This window comes from Amphiura filiformis, chromosome 6 (genome assembly GCF_039555335.1).
Source record: "Amphiura filiformis chromosome 6, Afil_fr2py, whole genome shotgun sequence".
Classification (NCBI taxonomy): Eukaryota; Metazoa; Echinodermata; class Ophiuroidea; order Amphilepidida; family Amphiuridae; genus Amphiura; species Amphiura filiformis.
In genome coordinates this window covers 36,519,858-36,541,895 of record NC_092633.1, presented here as the reverse complement: position 1 = coordinate 36,541,895, position 22,038 = coordinate 36,519,858, and the positions used below count along the sequence as shown (strand labels likewise).

At 35.4% G+C, this 22,038-nt stretch overlaps 1 protein-coding gene across 1 annotated transcript in view; it reads right to left on the bottom strand.

The window, feature by feature from the left end:
* LOC140155361 (importin-5-like) overlaps positions 1-22,038 on the bottom strand; it is a 67,936-nt gene that overhangs the window by 25,394 nt on the left and 20,504 nt on the right. Inside the window, exons 3-5 of the mRNA XM_072178175.1 lie at positions 3,542-3,734; positions 2,208-2,310; positions 890-986 (exon numbers count right to left, since the gene is read on the bottom strand). Coding sequence (XP_072034276.1) covers positions 890-986; positions 2,208-2,310; positions 3,542-3,734 — 393 coding nt within the window. The remainder of the gene's footprint in view (positions 1-889; positions 987-2,207; positions 2,311-3,541; positions 3,735-22,038) is intronic.

Here is a 22,038-nt window from a genome sequence, read left to right as displayed (position 1 = left end):
TAAACAAGGCTGTTGTCGAGCGCAATTTTCCTGATTGTCGACAAGCAAGGACCAATTGTCGACAAAAAATCAGTAAAAAAATTAGAATAAAGCTTAAGATATGCATAACAATGCCATTATTTACCATGAAATAATTGAATCAATGTTCTACAAAAATGTATTTCATTCATGGTGCAGATTATCTTTCCATTTGTTTTTTCCACTTTATTGATGTTTTGTGTTGTTGACAACGTCGGATCTTGAGATTTGATGATTGTCGACAATGTAAATTATACTCGACAGCAGTCCTAATAATTTCTAAAAATGATTGTAAATTGATTAGCTTATCAGCTTTCATCTCCGAAAAGAGGCAAGAAATATTTTTTTCCATAAACTGAAGGCCACGAGGAAGTATTGTTGTTGATTATCCTAAACTGTTTGACTGGTTTACGCAATGTAGCCTTAATTGCCTATGCTGAATGGAAAGATAAAACCACCATAACCAGCTAAAGCAAGCTTGAGTATCAATCAGTATGTAAAATCTTTCTTACATTTTACGTTCTATGCTTCATCGACTTATTGGTACCGCAAACTGTTCTTGTTTAAGGAAAATTCTTTACAAATTTCAAGCTTTTGCTTCACAATTCATCTGAAGACGGGTGTGCATCAGTGGCATATCAACCTAGGAGGGAGGGAAGCAAGTTACCCCCACACTAAAATAATACCAGGAAAAAGAGTGAGCACAATTTTACCCCTGGCTTCTTCCTTTAGATTAGATCTGTTTCAAACAAAATCAACCTTATTTTGGGTAATTTTTAGCAATAAAATTTGAATTTTTAGCGCATTTTGTCCCAGCCAATTTCTAAATAAATGCTTGATATTAAACCAGGCAGACGGATGAAATACTTACCGATGTTGGTTCTGATTCTGCGAGACATTTGGATAACATGTCCTTAATGACTTGCAAATAATGTGACTGCTTGTTGCCAAATATACCAGGAAAATTGCTGCAGAGAGAATACAAGTTTGGTTAAAAGTTGAAACCTGCCATGCCCTTTTTAATGTTTTATTTTCAGTTCTTCACTTTTTAAACACAACACACACAATTTCTGGAATCAGAGAAGTATCTAAAGTGGGAGCTTAACCAGGGCCAGGGGTGGGGCCTTGTGCCCTTACAATGACATGCATCAATTCTTTATTATTAGCCAAATCTGACTGATCAAATGTACAATGAAATTTTGACTTTCAGAAAGTTACAGATAGCCACAAATAACTCGCATGAGCATGGCTAGAAGAGATGACACAAGGAAAGGTATGTGCTACAATCTAGTTACTAGAGGTGTTATCGACACATTTTCTAATTCAACACTTCGTCGGGGAAAAAATATGACAATTGACACATGAGGACACTCGTAATGCGATCTAAAAAATGCTGAAAAAAGTCGATAGAAAGCTTAAAATCACACTGATATGAGTTAAGATCGCCGACTTCAGGTGTAAACATACTTCCTGGTTCATGCTACTTTCTTGTTTGGGTCAATTTCAGGAGATAATTTTTGACTTTCTGATGAAAACATGATCGTACGGTAATCTCCCGTAAGCTTATTTGGACAAATTAGCATGGAAATTTCTTTTTTCTTCTTTTTGGTATGTGTTGTAAAGGGACAGTTTATTTTGACATGTCGGATTTAGGATCATGTCGACGATACTATGACACATACGACAATCGATAACACCTTTACTAGTTACTATATTTATACAAACATTAGGCTATCGTATACTGAAAACACAGAAGTTCTAGCATTTTTGGTTCTAAAGTTCTGAGGTTTTGTGATTATGTGTATTTTCAAGTGAACTTTCTAGAACTCCATATTTTTTTTTTTTTTTCAATTTCAAATTTGCCGCCTTTGGCCCCATGGACCAGATCGTGTCACAACTTTTTCAGGGGATCTATGCGCCACTCTCCTGAGGAATGCTACGAGAGTTTGATCTCTCAATAGTGTTTACTCTCTCTGGAAATTGGGTGCGCCAAAATGAAGCATTTTCCCGAACTGATCTAATTTTGGATCAAAACTTCCTCGAATTGACTAGTAAACTGTAATCCAGAATTGCAAATTCTTGTGGGCCAAATCTGATTTTCACTGGGCCAAAATCGCAATGACGAAGTCAGCACCAGTGACGAAGTCAGCACCAGTGACGAAGTCAGTACACAGAAGCAGAGAACTTACTTGAATATGTGCAAGGCACTTTCTTTTAACCCAGCATCTGGAGACACTGCACACTGGAAAAGGAACTGCAACACATCAGGCCACAGCAAGTTTCCATCATCATCTATGTGGGTAAATAAGGAAAATAGGAGGTTAGCTGACATCAACTACTGAGAAAAAAGTGTCTGTGCCCATTATTGTAATAAGAGTGCAAGTTACAACAAGGTGGGATATTCTTAACATGTACCAAAACCTGGTCATAAGGCCCCCCCCTTTTTGCCTTTTCCCAACCGACATAACAAAATTCAGCAATCGCCTGCTTTCTTGTTTTTAGGGCTTAGATTGTTGTTTTTTTGGTGTTTTAAGTGGAAACCTAAAAACTTTTCTTTCACTGAAAGTTTCAGCCTTGAGAGAGCAAAAAAACTAAAACTGCATGGTTAGGGTCCATAAAAGTGGGAGTCATTATAGAAACTGAAACATTTTATGAACTGAAAGTGAAACCTTGCCATACAGAAATTGGACTGGTCAACTTAAGTGTCTCAATGAACATTCTTTCAGGTGGCGCAAGAATTACACAATCAGGTCAAGGTAACATTTAGTGTTAAATGTGTTTAGAGATCAACAAACACTCCAGATGGGCATCATGTTTCGATTATATCCTTCCCTTAGATCACTGATAAGGATATTGCTGCCTGAAAAACAAAACCTGGTCATAAGGTTCCCCCAAAAGGTTTGTTTGCTTTCCCAATCGAAACAAAAAAATTCAAGAAATCACCTGCTTTCTTGGTTCAAGTTTTTTTCCTGAAGTTGAAAATTTTTCTTTAAGCCTTGAAAGGGCAAATAAACTTTTTTGTAGGCCTAATTAGACTTCCTGATTTTATTTTCCAAGAAATGTTCAGTCATGGTTTTAACCAGGATCAAAAAACTGCCCACCCACATTCCACAGACCCGAAGACCATCCTGATCTGGGATTGCCCTTCCTTAACACCGTTCATATTTCGCAATATCAAAATGGTGAAAGTTGACCGTGATGCCTCAGAAAGTCTTTTTTATAGACTTCTCAATACTTGATTTCTTTTAGAAATTGTACCATAAATTGATCTCATCAGGGATTTCAGACAAGCGTTAGCTTAGGCATCTTTCGAGCCGTCCCATGTTTGTGATTGCACGGGTCATTCTTCATATTCCCAGAAAAAGTATCTGTCTTGAGAAATATATAATTTTTTTTTTCCAATTTTTTCGATTTTTTTTTTAGGCTTACCAATTTTTTTTCTTGGACTTCCAATTTTTTTTTGGGAGCGGCGCAGCTGCACTCCCATGGATATCGAGGCCCTGCCACATATTTTCCCACTTACCAAGTAAATTCCTTGCTAATTCTGCCACACAGTCGCATACTTTTCTTCTAACTAAAGGCACTGTTTCTTGTTGTATACCAGCTAATAACTCCGCTTTGCACGCCTCTTGGACCTCAAGTCCTAACTGAGGCCAAACCTGCTCCCCAAAATTGCTCACCAGTCTTCTGAAAAGCACTGCAGCCATTTGTCTTGCCTGTTGATAGCAAAAAAAAAAAAAAATAAATAAATAAATTCCATTCAAAAAACCCAAGGCATTTATGTACAATACAAAATGCATACCGTAATTGCTTTTCAATTCAATGTATACAGTGACCCCATTCCCAAATATCATATTTCAAGGTTACAGGATGATAAAAAACATTGCTATTCACAAATTTGACATTTCAATGTGAACAGTGTGACATGTTATCCACGATTTAATCATTCAAATTAGTCATGCCTGTTACCACTATTGATCGCAGCAAAGATGCCCCCATTACCTAGCATTCAGTCATACTATCTCTCTCTCTGCTTTGGCACTAAAGTGCTAATCGAAGAAAATAATTTACTGTAAAATGAAAATCACAGACAGCATTTGGCTTCCTAAATGAAATAGACACATGCGTGTCAAATAAAAATGGAAGTGTACACTATTCTTATGTTTTTAGGTTTCAACTTGAGGTTTCAAAATGCTGTCTAGATAACTTATTATTTATTAAATCATTATTTTCAGAATTTTTCAATTTGGCTAATGCTGAATGTCATCAAGCTGCATATATATCCACTGCTCAGTGAGAAGTGGGTAAGTGCAATAGCTGCCCTGTGAACATCTGGCAAGTTACACACAGTATATAGTACTTATCTACACATTACAGCTATTACTCTTGCCCACTTTTGGCACTGAGCAGTCAATATTTTAGCAGGTCGCTATTCAACAAAAATAATTGCTTTTCTACAGCGACCCCTTCATAAAACAGTATCTGAATGTGTAATGCAGTATTTGTATTCAATGTTAAAAATTATCATAATAATAGTAAGAATAATAATATTGGGAATGGTGTCACTTGAACAGAAACTTGTAAAAGTTCAATTGACCTTAGACACTGCAAAAGGAAAACCTGTTTCCTAAAACTCAACAGACAAAGATTATCAGGAAACTATATAAATATTGGTTGACTACATCATCACAGTCAATGGCACACATACAAGGCGGTTCTCGAACCACGAGTCTCGCCTGCTTTTGTGACCGCCTGCTTTTGCGATAACTGTTGGTAGAGAGGTAAATGAATTTGGCGGTTATCGGCTGGGCACGATTATCTGGCCGATGGTAACTGTACCCACCAAGTTTCATGCCCATGCAACAGTTTTTACTAATATGACCTCAGATGACCCTGGTGGCCCTGAAATGACCTTCCAAAAATTTGGCTTTAAATGTTGACTGTACCCATCAAGTTTCATGCCCATACGAAGTTTTTACTAATTTGTCCTCAGATGACCCCTGGTGACTCGAAATTACCTTCCAAATATTTGGCTTTAAATGTTGACTGTACCCACCAAGTTCCATGTCCATCCAACAGTTTTTACTAATTTGACCTCAGATGACCCTCAAATGACCTTCCAAAAATTTGGCTTGAAATGTTGACTGTACCCACCAAGTTTCATGTCCATACGACAGTTTTTACTAATTTGACCTCAGATGACCCCTGGTGACCCCAAAATGACCTTCCAAAAATTTGGCTTTAAATGTTGACTGTACCCACCAAGTTTCATGTCCATACGACAGTTTTTACTAATTTGACCTCAGATGACCCCTGGTGACCCCAAAATGACCTTCCAAAATTTGGCTTTAAATGATGACTGTACCCACCAAGTTTCATGCCCATACGAGTTTTTAATAACTTGACCTCAGATGACCCCTGAGTGACCTCGGATGACCCCGTAATGACCTTCCAAAAATTTGGCAAAACCAAAGAACTATTTCATCAAAGTAATAAATCAAAACAGAAAGATGCTTCCTTTACGAGTTATCACTCATTGAAAGTGCTACTTTGCTATACTTTTACATGGAAAGCGACTATCTTAAAGTCGCTATATTTCCTTAATTACATGACCGATCAAGCTGTTATTGGGATATGTGATGCACAGTTGAAAATTAATTATTAAAAGATTTGGTGACCTCAGTTGACCTTTGACCTTGTATGTGACCGTTGACCTCACGAAATTGGAAAAAGTATGTTGCGCTGAAAAATCAAATTTGGCAATACCAAAGAACTATTTCATCAAATAAATCAAAACAGAAAGATGCTTCCTTTACAAGTTATCACTCATTGAAAGTGCTACTTTGCTATACTTTACAAAGAAAGCGACTATCTTAAAGTCGTCATATTTCCTTAATTACATGACCGATCAAGCTGTTATTGGGATATGTGATGCACAGTTGAAAATTAATTATTAAAAGATTTGGTGACCTCAGTTGACCTTTGACCTTGTATGTGACCTTGACCTCATGAAAATCTAATCAGGTCGAGTACCTCTGGCCACGCAACTCCCCACCAAGTTACGTCACTGTACCCCATACGGATCTCCAGATAATCTGTTCACAAGGTATTTTGCTTATTACGCATATATTATGCAAATTAGGTACTTAATTACCATATTTTACGCTCAAAATCTAATCAGGTCGAGAACCTCTGGCCCCGCTACTCCTCAGCAAGTTACGTCACTGTATCCCATACGGATCTCCAGATAAGCTGTTCACAAGGGTTTTTTGCTTGATACGCATCAACACGCATAAATTATGCAAATTAGGTACTTAATTAGCATATTTTGCGCTGAAAATCTAATCAGGTCGAGAACATCTGGCCACGCTTACTCCCCACCAAGTTACGCCACTGTACCCCATACGGATCTCCAGATAAGCTGTTCACAAGGTTTTTTTGCTTGATACGCATCAAATACGCATAAATTATGCAAATTAGGTACTTAATTAGCATATTTTGCGCTGAAAATCTAATCAGGTCGAGAACATCTGGCCACGCTTACTCCCCACCAAGTTACGCCACTGTACCCCATACGGATCTCCAGATAAGCTGTTCACAAGGGTTTTTTTTGCTTGATACGATCAAATACGCATAAATTATGCAAATTAGGTACTTAATTAGCATATTTTGCGCTGAAAATCTAATCAGGTCGAGAACATCTGGCCACGCTTCTCTCCCCACCAAGTTACGCCACTGTACCCCATACGGATCTCCAGATAATCTGTTCACAAGGTATTTTGCTTATTACGCATAAATTATGCAAATTAGGTACTTAATTACCATATTTTGCGCTCAAAATCTAATCAGGTCGACACCCTCTGGTCATGCTACCCCTATAAAGTTTCATCATCATAGCACTTACGGTTCTCAAGATAACGCTCTCACAAGCTTTTTCCTAACACACACACGCACGCACACCCCTACCCACATAACCCTGAAAATGGGGACATGGGTAGAGATGTAGGAAATTGGGGACAACCTATTGCATGACATTATGCTTGAAATTTTTATTGCTTATGTGTAGGTATACCCTACTTATCAACAATCTGTAGTGGGAATTACAAATTTCAAATTCCTTGTCCTAGTGATTTTTTACATTGGAACTGTGGACACACACCAATACACACTCAATGAGATTTTTAACATGAAATATGGGGATATAGAATATCCCCATTTTAAATGTAAAGTTCTGGAAGTGTGTATGGGTATTTAACATATTAACTGGGGACATTGGAACTGTGGACACACACCAATACACACCCAAATGAGTTTTAACATGAAAGAGGGAAAACGGAGTGCGTTCATAAAAATGTGAACAACCCTCTCAAGTTCTGGAAGGGTGTGTATATAAATGTTTAAAGCCAATTTTAGCTACTTTAGGAAAAGTATTGAGAACTAAAATGAAATGAAATAATAAGGAACCCTGAAAGTACATTGTATGTTTTAATTCTCCCAGTCCTGGGGTTCTTTCAGATCTGGAAAAATTATTCTTGTGCAATATTTGCCACATTTCCCTTCAACATGGCAGGATTCCCACAGGAGTCAATTGGGGAAGTAGGGATATCTCCAATTCTCTTTTGATTACATGGGGGTGTGGCAGAATGTTGCAATTGGTCGTATGCCATGAACTGGGTACGCTAAAATGGGGGAGCCATTTTTTTGTCAAGTTTCATTCAAGTTTATTCTTAAAGTACTTGACTGTGTTCAAAGTATTTGGTATCAATTTATTGCTAGAGGTCTGCTCTAAAAATAAAACCATTTCCAGCCCATTTGGACTAGTATTGCATTAGTGTTGCATTTGAACTAGTACAAGTGTAGGGAATTGAAGGAAAGGATACAAACAAGCTAAGCATGATTCAAATGTGGTTATTCCAACAGGTTGTGTTCTTTATGTTGGAATAGATATGATACATGAAAACAATAAATTTGTACTTCGGGTTCAAGACCATGAAGACAATATATATGTGCTCAATATCCGCCTAATAATATACCATATTTAAAGTCACCCTGTATAGTACCATTTTGCATAGAGATGACAAATAATATATGTACTTAACAGAATGTACAAAGGGCCATTTAATTACATAGAAGAAAATGAAGTTTGTATTCCATGACTACACTTACTACATTAAACCTGTTTAATTTTGATGAATTTCAGTACTAATGAGTCAAACATAATCACCCTGTATAATATGTTGATCACCCTGTATACTTAATATTTGAGTATAACTATGGGCAGAAACTCACGACTCATGTATTTCTCTTTCTAATTTACATTTTCAGTGATGAAATATAGGACTGCTACTTAAATAAAGAAGTTAATTGATCTTCAAATTAATTTTTTTGCATCAAAAAATAGAGTCGAATTTGACCACCCTGTATGATCAACACAGAACACCACCAGTCGTCCCGTTTATGATTTGTTTGTGGGCCATTGTCATATTTTTTTTAATCCACATCTGTTTTGACTTGTACATTTTGGGAGAAAAAGATGACTCAGGTATATCAAAATTTCAAAATATGTATTTTTTTTTTATGTTACACCCTATAGGAATTTTACCCGCCCTGAATATTGGATCTCTTTTGCCGTATCTAACATCCTTGTAATAAGCTTTCCAAAAATATATACGTGTGTGCACTTTAAATGTAAGGAATAAAAGTTATGCTTACTGCAGTACATATTGGTGACGTTTATGTCATTTTTCAGTGTGTAATATTCATGACATACGACCAATTACAGACACTTATTTCATGCTGAAATTGGGGATACATACAAGGATTCTTACTAGTCAATTGGGTAAGAACCGCGTAATAAGGATATCTTCATATTTCTCTTTTTGTTTACATGGGGATGTGGCAGAATATAACAATCAGACTTTTTATTTCATGCTGAAATTGGGGATACACACAAGGATTCTTACCAGTCAATTGGGGAATCGAATTGGACACAAAGGTGTGGCAGAGTGTCGCTCTCACAGACACTTATTTCATGCTGCAATTGGGGATACACACAATGGTTCTTACCAGTCAATTGGGGAAGTACCGCGAAATGTGAATATATTCATTGGGCATTAAGGTGTGGCAGAGTGTCGCTCTCACAGACACTTATTTCATGCTGCAATTGGGGATACACACAAGGATTCTTACCAGTCAATTGCGGAAGTACTGCGATGAAATGGGAATATAAACATTGGGCACAAAGGTGTGGCAGTGTCGCTATCACAGGCACTTACTTCATGCTGAAAATTTGCTATTTCAGATTATCCACCCCCCATTTCCCACTCCTTTTCCTCTCAATATTGCATGGGGAATTCCCATCACTTAAAATGCCTAGATTGAATGGCTATAATGCCTATTGCTCGGGAATTCCATTTATGTAAATACCTATTGTTTGGGAATTCCCATCAGAAAAATGCCTCTTGCATTGGAAATTCTCATCACAAAGTAAAGTACTCAAACAAAAATGTGCAATTGTATTGCAAAAAATAACCAAAACATGAGATTAAAATTGGTCTGAAACTGGGGTAAGGGCTCTGGTATGAACGCTTGTCATTTAGACAGTATTTTTGTGGGACATGAGAGCACATCATGCATCAGACATATCGAATTGAATTCTGAATACGAGGAATGTCCTGATGATATCAAATAATTTTGATTTTTGAAATTTGTGATATAATTGGCAAGATTTTTTGGCAGGCCGAGAGGGGTTGGGAAGTGATTTTTGGCAGGCCCAGTCCTCGAAGTAAACTTTCTAAATTTAATGATAAATCCAAGCAATCCAGGTAAATCATCCACATAGTAAATTGCTCAACCAGGCCATCCTACATTCATTGCATTATGTTCTGATGTTCTGATCTGATGAGTGTAGGTCAGCCTAGCCTGCTTGGCTTGCCTTCATGAAACAATGTTGTAAACAACAATGTTTTAATCAACCACCAAGTTCATTTTAAATATAAATCTAATGATGTGTACTTAAAGTGTATGTAGCTGGGATGAAAAGCTGACAATCAAATGAAATGTTTGACCTTTCAGATTGAAGATATGGATTTTTTCCCAAAACACCTAATTTTTATTTTTGTGGTGTTTTGGGAAAAAATCCATATCTTCAATAGCTACATACACTTTTTATCCCAGCTACATACACTTTAAGTACATATCATTAGATTTATAAAGTTTACTTCGAGGACTGTTAAATATCAAAATATCAATTTTAATCATTTGCCCCCTCTGGGCCTGCCAAAAATCACTTCCCAACCCCTCTCGGCCTGCCAAAAAATCTTGCCCCTCCCCCTCCCATGCTAAATTTTTTGGGATCTAAATGTGCAAACCTTAAGAGATCTGGAATGAGTGTTTTGACAGTATTTTTTGTGGGACATGAGAGCACATCAGGATGATCAGACATATCCATAATAATAATGATATCAATATATTTTCATTTTTGAAATTCACGATATAATACAAATTTTATGACAAATTATTAAAATTTGATATTTTTCACATTTTTGATATATAACAGTCCTCGAAGTAAATTTTATAAATCTAATGATATATTCTTAAAGTGTATGTAGCTGGGAGGAAAAGCCGACAATCAATTGAAAATTTTGACCTTTCATATTGAAGATATGGATTTTTCCCCAAAAGACCTAACTGATTGTCGGCTTTTCATCCTACCTACATACACTTTAAGTACATAATTATCATCAGATTTATAAAGTTTACTTCGAGTACTGTTAAATATCAAAAATATCAATTTTTAATCATTTACCATAAAATGTGTATTACACTGTGAATTTCAAAAAATGATATCAAAAGGGCATTCTTCGTATTCAGAATGCAATTCGATATGTCTGGTGTGCTCTAATGTCCCACAATAAATACTGTCCAAACGTTCATACCCCATCCCTTAAATGGTCTATATTGTGAGTGCAACAAACAGGAAAATTTGCATATTTTAAGCATACTGCTTTTTAAGCATTTTATTTAAAACGGGGCCCCATTAAGGAATCGGATAACAACGTTTGCACAGTATTTTTGTGGGACCTGAGAGCACATCAGACATACCGAATAAGTATTCTTTGAAATTTGCGATATGATACAAATTTTATGGCAAATTATAAAATATTACTATTTTTTTCATTTTTGATATTAACAGTCCACGGAGTAAACTTTATAAATCTAATGATATGTAAAGTGTATGTAGCTGGGATGAAAAGCCAATGATCATTTAAAATTCTGACCTTTCATATTGAAGATATACATTTTTTTTCTCCAAAAAGACTTACATTTTTTGAAAAGAAATCTATATCTTTAATACGAAATGTAAAAATGTTCATATGATGAACGACTTTTCATCCCAGCTACTTACAATTTACTTTGATGACTGTTAAATTTCAAAAATATCAATTTTCAATCATTATATCGCAAATTTCAAAAAATCTAAATTATTTGATATCAGAAGAACATTCCTTGTATTCAAAATGCAATTCAATATGTATGATGTGCTCTCAGGTCCCACAAAAATAATATGTGAAAATGTCGCTATCCGAGCCCTTAATGTGTGCCAAAAATCACTTGCCCCCCTCTTGGCTTGCCAAAAATGGTTTGCACCCTTCCCCTCTCAGCTGGTCAAAAAATGTCTTCCTTCCAATTCCCAACCCCCGCTCTTAATTATTGGTGAAGGGGATGATTACGCAATCTAATGTTCAGATATCAGTAGACCTATATTTTTAGAGAAAAGATTGGTATAGCTATATATTTTACCTTCATGCAAATTAATTGCTAAGTTTTAGGTAAAAAGAAGTTATGTTTTTGCATGCAAAACATGCATATAGAGATTGTAATATGGGTGGTTGTGAAGAAATTCCAACCAAAAGGCCATTTATTCCATAGGGAAAAAGACACTAAAGTTTCTCTATTTTTGAGGAACTATATAAAGTTATCAGAGAACGTGTTTCGATTAATGGTGATCAAGACTTAATTGATCTTTTTATTAATCTCATCAGCTACATTTTGCTCAGCTTAATTTAGGTATATTTGTTCACAGTAGAAACATAAATCTGCATAGCTATATAACTTGGGTCTAAAATGCCTAACTTTTTGACATTGGCAATTTGGTCCATTTTAAGTGACGGAGTTTTTCTCTAAAATGGAAAATGCAATGTCTATTATGGCATTGTGTAGGCCTATGCTAACATATAGTGATGTTCTACTATGAAAATTAAGCATGAGTGGTTTTGATTTCATTCAAATGGATATCTTTTCTTTATTAGAAAAGAGTAGACCTATTAGTAGGCCTACATATCATAATAATGAAAATCTAGTTGGGTACAATAGGTATATAGTTCAGTATTTGTTTGGTATAAACTGAGGAGTAGGCCCTATTATAGTGGGTGACAACACCGGGGTGGACTCCATAAGTGGGTTTATCCTCTGTGGTGGTTCTGAAAAGAATGTGTGATTGGAAGCATGTAGGTGATTTATTTTTTCATGCATACATTTTGAGAAACATATATGCTTTTAAGGGCATATTTTTAACCCTTTTTTCAAATAGGGAGCTTGCTACGGAATTGTTTAAATGTTTTGACCACGAATATGTATTTCTAAATAAAATGATGCAAATACACTTTCAGCTCTTCATTAAAGCATCAAATTATACATTATCTGAATAATAATAATAATAATAAATGTATTTTTGAGCGCCTCACAACAAAAAAGCAAGTTCACCAAGCGCTTTACAAAGCAAAATACATGAAAGCTAAATACACAAATTATTTGCAAGGTACAAGCCAGCTGTACAATGCCATAAATTAAAAACAAGGTTACTATACCATAAATTAAGTACAATAATTAATCTACATCTTGAACGACAATTTGAATAAGATGAGTCTTTAGGAATGTTTTAAAGTTCTGCAGAGAAGTGATGAATCTAAATGATATCTGTAGTATTTGGGCATTTATTGGTTCATGATTTTATGATTATACCGGTGTCCCAAAAAGGTTACATGTAGATTTGTGAAAATAATCTAAGTTGCTTTTAACAAATATTAATGTCCTTTTCACATGACATAATCTTTGTACCCTCTACTGCACCCCTGTGAATGTCAAGTTCACAACGTATGATTTAGCCCGCATTCCAAATTCCTGAGCAAGCTGCATGTTTACTATGTTTACGGGACATAATGCAACACGAGGTTCGCTGCCCGCACACAGCGCACAGTACATTTGGCGGGTCATTTGAGTAGGTCCAGCCATAGCATGGCAGATGCAGTATTATTCTGTTGAACAGAAAGTTAATTTTGTTCAGTTTTATTTCAAGAGACCAATCAGAAAATGGACAATATTCTTACAGTCATTTCAACTCAACAAAACCCAAACAAAGCCTAAATGCAAATTATTATTAATTTCATTATGTTGATGGCAGAAGATACAGCGTGCAGAAATGCTTTCACCAAAAATTGGTGACTCCATATGTTACATTATAATATTTTTATGTATAATACTTTTCGTGACGCCAAAAAGTATTACAAGTCAAATAAAAATGGGTTCCACGCCGAGTTGAATCACATTAAATAGCGCGCTATAATCCCGACTCTTAATTGTTTGCTAGATTCAAGCGAGGTCATCCGAAAATCTATCAAAGATAAATTTCTACTGATGCTGCTAAAAAATCCAAGAGGTGCTTTTGGATGTTTATTCTGCACTTAACCAGTAGGCCTACTATAGTAATAAATTCACCAGATCTAATCCACCGTGCCAGAAAACTGAATTCCTGTACCATTGTGTACTCTGTAGTGTTATTCATTGGCTTTCCCTACACCATGACATCTAATTTCATAAACTTATAAAACAGTTATAAGATACACACATTTGCTTGCATTTTCTTCATTAATGTTTATAATGCACCCATATTTATAAGCAAAATTTCAGATTTTCAAGAATATGCCTATTTTTAAGCACATATTCTTACTACTAGTAATTCCGACATGTCCATTATGAAACCGTGTGAAACTGACCCTCGAATCCAAAAAAATTGGACCCCTCAAATTCCAATAATTAAATTCCTTTTGCTGGAAAATACACTAGGCCTATTATTATGTCAAGGACTCACAACATGCCCTTAGGCTTCTCAACGATGTTCACTTCATTCAATGCAAATCAATCACTACTATTCACTATGGATGTGAAGTCCTTGTACACCAGTATCCCACATGACGAGTGACTACGAGCTTTACATCATTTCCTTGACAGACGTAAGATCAAAGAACCATCAACTGACACTATTTGTCGACTTGCTGAACTTGTTCCGAATCTCAATTGCTTTGAATTCAATGGACAGTTTTACCTTCAGACCCAGGGCGTAAAGATGGGTACCAGATTCGGACCAGTATATGCTTGTATCTTCATGGGTTTCATTGAACAACAGTTTCTACAACAGTATAAGGGTCCAAAACCTCATCACTTCCTCAGATACATTGATGACATAATTGCGACACTAACTGCAGAGAAGAAGATTTGTTACACTTCATGGAATTTGTCAATCAATTCCACCCGGCGCTTAGATATACCTGGGAAATCTCCAACGAACAGATCAGTTTCCTAGACATCATGATCACCATCGATGGCAATCATCTCTGCACTTCAGTACACTACAAGAGCACTGACTCCCATTCGTACTTGACCTACACATCATCACATCCAAAGTCATGTAAGAATTCCATACCGTTCTCACAACTTCTCCGCCTGAGACGACTATGCAGCAGTGAAGCCGACTTCAGCAAGCAATCCTTGGACATGATCCAGTTCTTCAAGTCTTGTGGTTACCTCGCGACAATGTAAACTCTGCGGCATTACAGCGGTTCATACCATCACCAGAGAAGAGAGCCTTCGCACTGAAGAGCGTGCCGACAATCACCAATGTCCCCTGCTTGTACTCGCATATCATCCAGCCACTGTTGCAGTAAGTAATGTGATCATGCGCAACTGGAAGATAATTAGTGATCATCCTACAACCACTGATATCTTCAAAGAACAACCCATTGTGTCCTACCGTCATGACAAGAACGTTAAAGATCACCTTGTTCGCTCTTCACTACCACAAACAGATGAAGAGACGGTAGCCAACCACGGCACGGTAACCTTACTGGTATTTTCAGACTCCTACATTATTACAAATCCAAAATAAAACCTAACACTTTCCATTTTCAAATAATCACACTCTAAAGTTTAAACTTAAACACATCAAAGTGTTATAAACACTAATGATATAACATTTTTTAAACACCATGTTTAAATTTTAAACATTGTTAGTGTTTAGAGTTTAATAGTCTTCAAACGTTTGAAATTTGTAGTTACAACAACTGGGTTGGCCCTATTATATGTATTACAAACCATTTTACCTTCATGTCCACGAGGGCAACAAAAAACCACCAACAACCCCCCCCAAAGAAAAAAGACAACTTCATAGCGAAATAAAAGCTCCGACCTAAACTTCCAGCCCCATGGAGTATCCGTAACATTATAATATTTAATTATCGGATAGGCCTACTGATTAGAAGTAATATTCAAACATGCCAAAATAACGTCAGATGAAACAAAAAATGTACGAAAGACAAATAAAAATCATACAGAAAATACATGTGTGGCTCACGCATGCAATACGAATAAAAAAATAGACCTACTGTGGCTTTTACCATTGTTAAACATGCCCAAAAGCAAACAATTAAAAAATAAACAGATGCATAGGCCTAAATGCATTAATTTGATACAGAATGTAGAATGTGTATTATGTATAGCAATGTTGCCCAAATAACAAATTATATGTAGGGCCTAAACCACTGAAAACGTATGAAAATATAAAGAAGAAAAAATGTTATGAAAAACAGTAACATGTATAACTTCTCTTTTTAACCTAAATTGTGCGTGGAAAGAAATGTCCCAAATAATACCAAATGAAGCCTATAAAATAAGCATTTTCCAAAGTGAGGGTAAAAATACATCTTGCATAATAAGTATAACTTGGCCAACAGTTTAACCTGCCCGTTTTGATCTTACCTTGCTTTTCACAGATTGCATTGTAAATTTATGTTTAAGGGCTCGGATAGCGACATTTTCACATATTTTTGTGGGATCTGAGAGCACATCAGACACATCAAATTGCATTTTGAATATGAGGAATGTCCTTCTGATATCAAATAATTTTGATTTTTTTTTTAATTTGCGATATAATTTTATTACACATTTTATGGCAAATTATTAAAATATTTAATTAAATTTTTGAAATTTAACAGTCCTCAAAGTAAATTGTATAAATCTAACGATATGCACTTAAAAAGAGTATGAAGTTTGGGTGAACAGCATACATCCATCATGTGAAAATTTTGACCTTCATTATTGAAGATAATAGCTCAAAACACTAAAAAAATGTAGGTCTTTTTGGAAAAAAATGTTTATGTTCAATATGAAAGGTCAAAATTGTCAATTGATGGTCGGCTTTTCATCCCAGCTACATACAGAGTAATTACATGTCATTAGATTTATAAAGTTTACTTCGAGGACTGTTAAATTTCAAAAATATGAAATTTTAATAATTTGCAATAAAATTTGTAGTATCACGAATTTCACAAATTAAATCAAAATTATTTGATATCAGAAAGACATCCTCGTATTCAGCATGAAATTCGATATCTGATGTGAGGTCCCATAACAATACCGTGCAAATGTGGCAACCCGCTTCCTTAATAATGTATTTAATAATCAAAATCATTGTCTTGTTGTTTTTCGTATCATTGTTTTACATGAATGAAGTGATGATAACAATATACTGCACTTTTCGCAAATACTTGCTTTTCGAAAGTGCAATTATTGTTATTAACACTACATTCAGTAATGCCAATACTTTTCCCTGAAAAGTATTTGCTTTTCAGAGAAAAGAGAAAGGCATTTACTGAATGGCGTGTTATTAGTGATCATCGCTCCATTCGTGGAAAATAATGGAGCGATAAAACAATAGCGCACGTCATAGGTGTGTATTAAGGTGTTATAATAGATATCGGCAAGGGAATTATTACAGCATGACGCTTTGCGTGTGCCGCAATCCTCTTGACAATCAACCAATCAGAAAAGCACATTCCAAAAATATTTTCGTAGAGTTGAATTTATTTCAACTCAGAAATATATTTCAATTTTAATCTCGTTTCACGCTTAGCAGCACTTTGACTTGCGAAAAAGAAACAAAGGGCAGTGATGATAAGTATACTCTGTGGAAAGCCATAGAGGCCTAATAATTAAATATATAGGCGTTAGTCTTTGCCAAATATTTATATTTTCTATGCGAATTTCTTTTTGTATACATTACAATAAAAAAAGACGGGTCATACTTTTTAAACGTTCAACGCGTTTATTAGTAGGCCTATACTAATTGTAGTTCTATTAATTTTATTATGGTTGTAATGTATTAAAATTATTATTTTATTATAGTTTTAATAAAGTTGTATTACATGTAATTGTGGGATCATTAGTACCCATATAAGAGGCGTTGCATATGATTAACATTATTCATGTTTTAATGTAGGCCTATTTTGGGATGATAAATAGAACATACTCCAACATTTCATGTAATATCACCGATATCAACATGCACAAAGTGTTGCAAATTCATAACCCAACGTGTTTATGTTGTAACCAGTTCTGCAACTCTTATTAATTTATTGTTTTACCCGTAAGTAGAGTGGCGTTGTGAAGTGTTTTGTGTCATCCGGCTTTTTTTTTATTTTAGCGTAGGCCTCTAAATTCCGTACCAAACTATTCATGTTTATTGATAACATGAATAAAATCAAAGCAATTTTTATTACCGTATTATTATGTGGGATGTCTATAAAATTAATGTAGTAAATTATCCGGTTTTTTTTGGTTTGTTTGTTTTAAAATTAGTAATTGAAGTATAAGCCTACTGTACAGTTAAAATATTATGCAAGAAGACATCAAAAGGTGTTCATCATTGCGTGTAAGAACACTCACTAAATTTACCACTCTTAGAAATTGAGCAACTCCTTATGAATTAATTAAGCAACACCCAATATAACAAAATATATATTTTCCCGGTACATACTTCTCATTTGACGTGTAATACTTTTTGACGTCACGAAAAGCATTATACATAAAATATTATATGTAACATGTGGAGTCTGCAGACTGCCTTAAGCAGTACCCTTGGACAATAGTATTACCCATATACAGATTCATTCAATAATTACCATTTTATTCATTCATTAACATAATAGCAAAATTTGAACCTCTAAACTCAATATAGATATTGTTAAATCTATCATGTTACCTACTGAATACCTGGGTTTCTTCACCTATCATTTAATAAAGTGTTAAGTGTATGCTTATAGTTCCTAAATGCTGCAATTGGGGATACACACAAGGATTCTTACCAGTCAATTGGGGAAATGCCGCAAAATAAGGATATACCACCATTCCTCTTTTTTATAACATGAAGGTGTGGCAGAATGTCAAAATCACAGACACTTATTTCATTCAGGATAGATACAAAGATTCAATTGGGGAAGTACCGTGAAATAGGGATATCTTCATTTCTTTTTGTTACATGGGGATGTGGCAATCAGACACTTATTTCATGCTGAAATTGGGGATACACAAAAGGTTTCTTACCAGTCAACTGGGGAAGTATCGCAAATTGGGCACAAAGGTGTGGCACAGTGTCGCTCTCACAGACACTTATTTCATGCTGCAATTGGGGATACACACAAGGATTCTTACCAGTCAATTGGGGAAAAATAATACCGCAAAAAATAAGGATATCCCCATTCGATCTTCTTTTGATAACAGAATGTCACAATTGAAACCTAAGTATGGGCCCAATTTTCAGCAGCTGTTCTCATAAAAGATTCTTCTCTACAGACTTCAGTACAAGGTATCAATTTGGAATTGGAGTGGCATAATTATAGTTTCTGTATTTTCTCATCTTCTCTGGTTTAATCAACAGTTCACACACCATGCAAAATGGAACAGGACATTGGTAAATGCCAGTTTAGGGATTGTGCAAGGTCTTGATCGATGTGAATAAAGTGTTAAGTTTGTCACCCATTTTCCCTTGTGTGCTGTATGAGCATAAGAATTTATAAAGATGTTGTTTTAACAATAATAATTTTCCCTATCCAGTAACGATGTCCCGTGTTATATGAGATGATAGATATTGGCCTATACTGGTACACAAAGAAATGTTAGTACCAAACTGGGGATGACGTACTACAATTACAAATCAGCAGGCCTAGGACCAGGCTAAGGTAGCCTAGGTCAACATAGTAGGCCTTATCCTGACAAAACCAAATCAACATCAAAGTTAAGGTCAACGGAATATCCCCATTTCATGGTATTTCCCCAATTGACTGGTAAGGATCCTTGTGTGTATCCCCATTTACAGCATGAAACAAGTGTACACAAATTATGGGTATAATCAGAAATAATGGCACTAAAGTGTGACAAAGTGGTCAAAATTACAAAGAGTGTTTTTGCGACAAGTGAGTTTTGGAACATTTATTTTGCGCACCATGTAGTCTTTATATTTAAGTAGACTATTAAGTGACTAATTTGAAAGAATGGGGTACTTAATAATAGCAAACATTTCAGAAAATGCCATGAAAACCCATGCAAAACTTTTTAACTTGTACATTTTTTACAGTGCATGTTTCAAATACAAGTACCTCTTTTCACGCTAGCATGTAACACTCCTGACCATATGGGGAAGAAAATTGGGCATATTATTTTTTACATGACAGCTATGACACCATATATACAAAACACCGTTTTTGAAGGATGAATTTCCGTGCTGGTCTTTTTCATACAACAACCTCACGGTGCCATTATTTTTTACTTTACCCATTATACATACCATTCTAGTTTTACTGTTTATAATACAGTGGCCATGCCCATAAACCAGTAGAAGGGGCCTATTAGATACCATTGTCAAATGAATAGAACTCACACCCTAGCATGTGATTTACTATGAGTATGAACATCACAAATTGAAAATCTAGGCCCCTATAAATAATATAAACCCGAATATAAACTCGTTAATGAAGAAAACAGCATGAAATCAAAACAGTACTCTGATATCCACATTGCTGATATGAAATTCTGAATAGTTATCAACAAGTAGGCATGGTAATGACAAATTGGCTTCTGACAGAGTTACAACAATCCCCAGAAATCAAGATTGGCAGCCAGAATGTTGACAAATTTCTGTAGGCTACATACTTGTCAATTTCAGCTTATAACCATGCAAAATTTAGTTGCAACCAGCAAACACAAAAACGTTTTAAAAACGTTTTAAATAAGTTATATTTTGGCTTTTGGTTTAGGTAAAAACGTTTTAATAACATTAAAATGTCGGGTTATATAAAGGTCATGATAACGTTTTAAAACGCTTTTGTATGAAAAACACACTACAACAATATTTTTAAATGTTTTCAAAAATGTTATTTTAAACTATTTTTGCAAACATTTTTGCCAAATATTTTGTCAATACTTAAATAACATTATGTTAAAATATTTGAACCCAGCAAACACAGAAATGTTCTTAAAATGATTTTTTAAAACCTTTTAATAACATTTAAATGTCGGGTTATATAAAGGTCATGAAAACGTTTTTAAAACGTTATTGCAAATATTTTGGGCAAACATTTTTCGCAAAATATTTTTTCAACCCCAAAATAACATTCTGTTTAGAATGTTTTGCATCAAGTTTTCAAGAATGTTTTTGGAATGTTATTAAAACATTTTTATACCCTTTATATAACCCGACATTTAAACGTTTTCTGTAAAACATTTTTGTTTGCTGAGCAGTAGATTATCAAAAAATGTTTTTTAAGGTTATGAAAACGTTTTATACTCTTAATATACCCTTTATATAACCCGACATTTAAACGTTTTCTGACAACCTTTTATATCCTCTTGCGAATGATGTCGAAAACGTTTTGTGTTTGCTGGGAAGTTACTTACGTTGAAGTTGAAAAATATGCACAAGTCAAATGAGCTGCTGACCACATTAGGTTCACTTTTGTCCATGGAAACGGGGACATCAAATTGGGTTGGCTTATTATATTTTGTCAGTGGAAATGGGGAGATCACATCAGTTATTTTTTTTCTGTGGAAATGGGGACACACTCAGCTTGATTTTTGACTGTGCAAATGGTGACGTCACAACAGTGTGGTTTTTGTCTGTTGATATGGGGATGTCACCTAAACTGTGTGTAAACTGCATTGTTAAAGCATCTTACACACATGTGTGTGGCAGATTGGGATAAAACCATGCAAACTGGGTATGTACCTCAAATCACCCCAGATTTTCAAAAATGCATTTTTACATCAAATTTTAACATATTATGACCATTAGAGAATTGGGGATATCCCCATTTCACCGTATGTCCCCAATTGATTGGTACGAATCCTTGTGTGTATCCCCAATTTCAGCATGAAACAAGTGCGCACACACGCACGCACGCACACACGCACACACACACACACGGACACACACACACCATAGTGATTACTAAGTCTCTCCCTGAACATTCAGGCGAGACAATAAGCAACACTGGGCAGTTCCAGTTGATATCCTTACACCCCCATGGGAAACAAGACCTTAAAATAGCAGGCATGAGAATGAATGATCATCCATGAAAAACCTGAAAGTTTGAAAAAGCCTGAAAAAGCACATGAAATTATGCTAAAAAGGCCAAAAACGGACTGGGACCAAAAAAAAAAGCCAGAGTTCAGGCTTAAACCTGAGAATTCTCACTCCTGTCATATCACCCACAGTGGGTGTAGATTTGAAACAGAGTCACCCATTCACGTAACCCCATTTGAAATTCACACTCCCTGTGTGCGAGATTAAGGTCATGTCTTTCATAAGGGGTGATGTATTTCAACTGGAACAGCCCAATAGTTTGTGTTATGTTT